Source organism: Symsagittifera roscoffensis, chromosome 5 (assembly GCF_963678635.1).
Source record: "Symsagittifera roscoffensis chromosome 5, txSymRosc1.1, whole genome shotgun sequence".
In the NCBI taxonomy this organism is placed as follows: Eukaryota; Metazoa; Xenacoelomorpha; order Acoela; family Convolutidae; genus Symsagittifera; species Symsagittifera roscoffensis.
In genome coordinates this window covers 16437147-16441710 of record NC_087066.1, presented here as the reverse complement: position 1 = coordinate 16441710, position 4564 = coordinate 16437147, and the positions used below count along the sequence as shown (strand labels likewise).

The 4564-nt window shown below is 33.2% G+C and overlaps 1 protein-coding gene across 1 annotated transcript; it reads left to right on the top strand.

The window, feature by feature from the left end:
* Positions 1-2340: 2340 nt before the first annotated feature.
* LOC134846266 (large ribosomal subunit protein mL46-like) lies at positions 2341-4173 on the top strand. The gene is made up of 3 exons (XM_063863548.1): positions 2341-2520; positions 3010-3129; positions 3652-4173. Exons 1-3 carry the CDS (start codon positions 2393-2395, stop codon positions 3869-3871), a joined length of 468 nt encoding a protein of 155 aa, XP_063719618.1. The 5' UTR covers positions 2341-2392; the 3' UTR covers positions 3872-4173.
* Positions 4174-4564: the final 391 nt, after the last annotated feature.

Genomic DNA, 4564 nt, shown 5'->3' with positions numbered 1-4564 from the left:
ATAATATTTTATTTCATTTAATTTTTTTATGCTGTTATGTTATTACTGCTCCATAAACGTTAATAGGCAGTCGGAACTTTCAGGGCTTCGCCCTGATACGAGCAGTCTTGTTTGTGTTGTATTCGAAACACTCTCCCTTTAAAGAAGCTTAAAGCTATTAGATATTTATTGCACAAACAAACGCATACTTCAAACTACGAATCATTTCTTTCTCCGAACTAACTGAAAAATTAGAGCTCAAAGAATTGCTGTTGAGATTCAGAATATGTACTGCTCAGATGTATTCGCCAATTTAATAGCATGTATTTCAACCGCTTTCTTGTTGGCTGTTTTTCAGAGTTTAAGGTGATTTGGTTCAGTAATGAAAATAAGACTCTGTGGGTTGGCAGATTAAATTCCGTTGGAAGGAAATTCATTGTTTTTCAAAGCTTTCATTATTTCTATACTTCTGCATTTGAAAGTTCAAGGTTGCTATTTTTTGTTGAGGTTTGCCAATTGCAACAGCCTCTGTGTAATTTGATTAAGGTACATATTAAGTTTCTGTATTTCAGTATTATTGTTGTTCGGAATATTAGAAATTGAGAACAAACATGCTAATGTAATGGGTATTTTTGCAGAATTTCTTGCTACAAGCAAGATATCAGCAGCGGTTTTCTCGATTTTGCATTAGTTTCATAATATTTTTTTCTATTTCATGGATTCTATCCAATCGAATATCAACAAAAAATTTCTCAAATTTTTGATTGTTTTAAAAAATTAAATTAGGGTTTCCAACAATCTGTTAGATGTTCTCAAAAAGCAAACGGTTGCAAAGATTTCAACAAAAAAAAACAAATAAATTGTAGAAAAAATATATCATTAAAAAAATCACTTCTTTTATCTTTTTATCTGCTAAATCTTTCATCCGTTCCGAAATGTCAAGTACAAAATGCTTAATTTCTCAGTTAGTAACAGATTATTTTTTGGTTTATGAACTGATTTCTGAGCCGTTTTAACCCAAAGCATACGCTATGAGTAAAAGAAAACTGGAAACAATGCGCGCATCAATTACGCAAAATTGGCATTTTTCAAACCCTCTTAACTTGCAAAAAACAGTTCCAGAAAAATTCGTCTCAGTTTTTAATTGGGAGTATTTCCAAGAATGGTCATGTTAAGGCAAAACGATGAAATTTTTGAATTTTTTCTTAGATAACAATTAACGACGTTAATTTTTTTTTGTAAAAAATGTGGACCCCCAAATTGGAACGTTCTGCACCCAAGCTATATCGAAGACCAAGTCATGTAATTATAATTTTCTTCTTATCATGATCCAATTTAACCATTAAGTTGGCCTCAACTTATGTTAGAACAATTTTGATCGCAGAACAAGACTGCTCGCATCAAGGCTTCGATGCGAGCAGTCTTGTTCTGCGATCAAACTTTTTGTCTGCCCTGACTCTTCTGTCTGCCCTATAAGGTCGATGGAAAAGTGTTTGCTTTGCAAAACATTGATGAATCATTCATAAAAGAATTATTTTTTTTCTATTTTTTTTGCGACAGTTATCACTTATGATTAGGGCAGAGAAATACATTTAGCATATATCAAAGTTTAAAATAGATCAAATTGCATGTCTTAATTCAGTTTGAAACGATTTCGAAGATGGATTAAACTCAGCTTACGCTTTAAGGAACACAAAATATATCAAGCGCAAATTGACCAAACTCGCATTATTCAAACTCCCATAACTTTATGACAAATGAACATAGTGAAACATCTTTATAAATTTGAGCTCAGGGGATTATACGATCTGTTCACAAAAAAAAAACGTTGAATGGAGTGACAAAGTTTTACGAGCAGTTGACTTTTTATGAAAACCAGATATAATGAACCGCTTGTGAAAAAAAACTATTTGAAAAATGAATTTTTGAAAAAATGAACCGCTTTTGAGAAAAAAAAGTTTTACATAAATACAAATTAAGCCAATTGAATTGAGATTTATGAAGTATAAATTTAGAAATTTATTAATTATCATGGTTTTGTGGTTGATATTATTTGTAAATGTTGCTTCCAGCCCTTATGATTTTGTGTTTCATCATTGTACTGTATTCCTTAATTATTCCGTAGCCAGCATAGTAATCAACTATGCAATTTTACCATCCGTGTGCCTTGCGAAGTAAGTAATTGTAATTTGTATGTATATTAATGTGTATATTAATTGGTTCCTAAAACGGTTTACGTTCGTTGATCTTTGCAAGTAACAATTTTGTTCAATTTAAGTTCTGAAAAAATTTTAAACAAATTTTAAATTTTTCAAAAGATTTGCTTCAGGCTGGCAAAACCATTAATTGCATTTCAGAGAAAATGTTATCATCAGTTTTGCAGTTGCTTCATTGAAATAAAAGAGAACAAGAAATGAAAAGAGCGACGCACACTTTAAATTTGTTCGTAAGGCGGTCAAGTAGTCTGCCCATAGTTAAATCACAGCCCACATCGACACGATATCTGAGTTGGCCAATCAGAGTGTCTGTGTTACTCACCAGGTATATTATTATGAACTCTTTAATATCAAGACTTTAATGAGATACTGCAGAAATGTTGTACTATCATTTCAATATCAGCTGTGCAGTTTTTTAAAGTAATAAAATGAGTCGTGTTTCAGGTGGGCTGTTGTTTTGGATACAGGTGATACTGTTATGATCGTTCTTCACTAAATTGAAGTTCCGAGATCTCCGTAATCATAGCAAAGACCCTATTTCGACCAAATTTTCAGCGCAAATTTTCGAAAAACAGGCAAAATAAGTTTTCAGGTGTTTTTTTTTTAAGTTTTGACCAAAAAATCACGTTTTGAACTCTGATTGGCAAAGATAACTGGGCCAATCGGCTTTTCTGGCACGAGGGATTCCCCCATACTAATTTGTTAAATAAACAAGTTTTTAAAAAACGATATTTGTTTTTGATTGGTTAAAACTTGTTAGCGTTGCAAAATTTAAAACTTTGCGTATCAAAATTTTGATTATGTTAAATGATAGGTTTCCGCGTATCTCGAGTGAAGTGAGTGATCTGCAGGAGAGATTTCAAATATACAGGAATGAGATGGAAATAGAGAAGAGCAAACTGGCAGACCACGAATTAGCACTCAAACAGAAAAGGTACAATTTCTCACTATATTCATGTGTTCATGAGTAAGACCATTTTTCTATCGCGAAAAGGACCATTATACGAGCTGTTCAGCTTATCACGGAGAACTGTAATAAGTGTTCTTGCTGAAGAATTAGATGCAATTTGTGGTCATAGTTGGCCTCAAACTACCAACCGCTCGGCTGAGAAGCAGAGACAGTACCCACTTCCACATCACCCCCTGTTTTTTCCATGAAATTGATTGGCTGAATGTAGAAATATTAGAATTGTAGGAAGTTTGACGCAAAACACTTCTGACTTTGAATTGTTTTGCGGGACTTGCTAATGCCCGATTGATTGATAAATTATAAAATCAATACTCTCTTGTTAACTCTGGGGAATACCGAATAGTGAAAAATTTAAATCAGATATAGTTAAGCATGTTTGGCTCCAATTTCTGATCTTGTTGTGTACGATACTACATCTGTTATCCTTTGGGTCGTCTGATTGTTTTCATACTTGACCAAATTAAATTACTATTTTGTTCATTTTAGTAGCGCCAAGAACATAGTCACAGCCAGAGATTTCGAAATTGCCCAAAAGCAAAAGTTTGACATATTCAAACCAGCAAGTCGAACTACGGACGAAGAAAATGACCCGAAATCACTGAACAAAAAACTATCTCAGAAACTTGTCCTGGCAATAAAAGATGAAACGTGCTCGGAGAAGCAGTATATTCTGCCAAGTACTAATTTACAAGAAGGGGAGAGCTAACGAATAGCTGCCGAAAGATGTTTAATACAAAATTGTGGAACTTCAATTAGAGCGAGATTTTGGAGCAACGCCCCAAATGCGATTGTTAAAAGAAATCTTTCAAAGAATGCGAGAGAAAAACTTCAACTGAACAGTGATGTAACAGGCGTGAACGAATTTATTTTCCTCGTAAATTATGAAACTCATTTTGAAAGTGCAAATGATATGTTCGCCTGGATTACGAAAGACGAACTGAATAACTATTTTAGAAACAGAAAACTTTGTAGTGTTATATCCGATTTGATGTATGAGTTTTGATTATCTGTTCGAATTTTATTTTTCTTTCTCTTTTTTGAAGACTCTTCTAACATTTGAAGAAGCTTTTTTTATTCAACAAGCATTACTTTTAGTCACTAAGTTGTAAGCCGATAACAGCAAGAGCAGTGCTGACTGCTAAGCTGTCTACATTGTTGTTTTCGTCAGCGTGTTTTTGTCTAAACATCTGAGGCTTTCCATAAGTCTGATTTGTCACCGTGTGAAGTCTAAAACATTGTTAGTGATTTATTATTTCGAAACTTTCTTAGTAAAAATTATTTGGATAACTTCTGTCGTACTTGGATAACTTCTGGATATCTGAATTTCTGTCGTACTTTCTTAAATTTTTTTGTTCGGATTGAAAAATGGCGATGTAGAAATCATTCAAAAATGATTAAG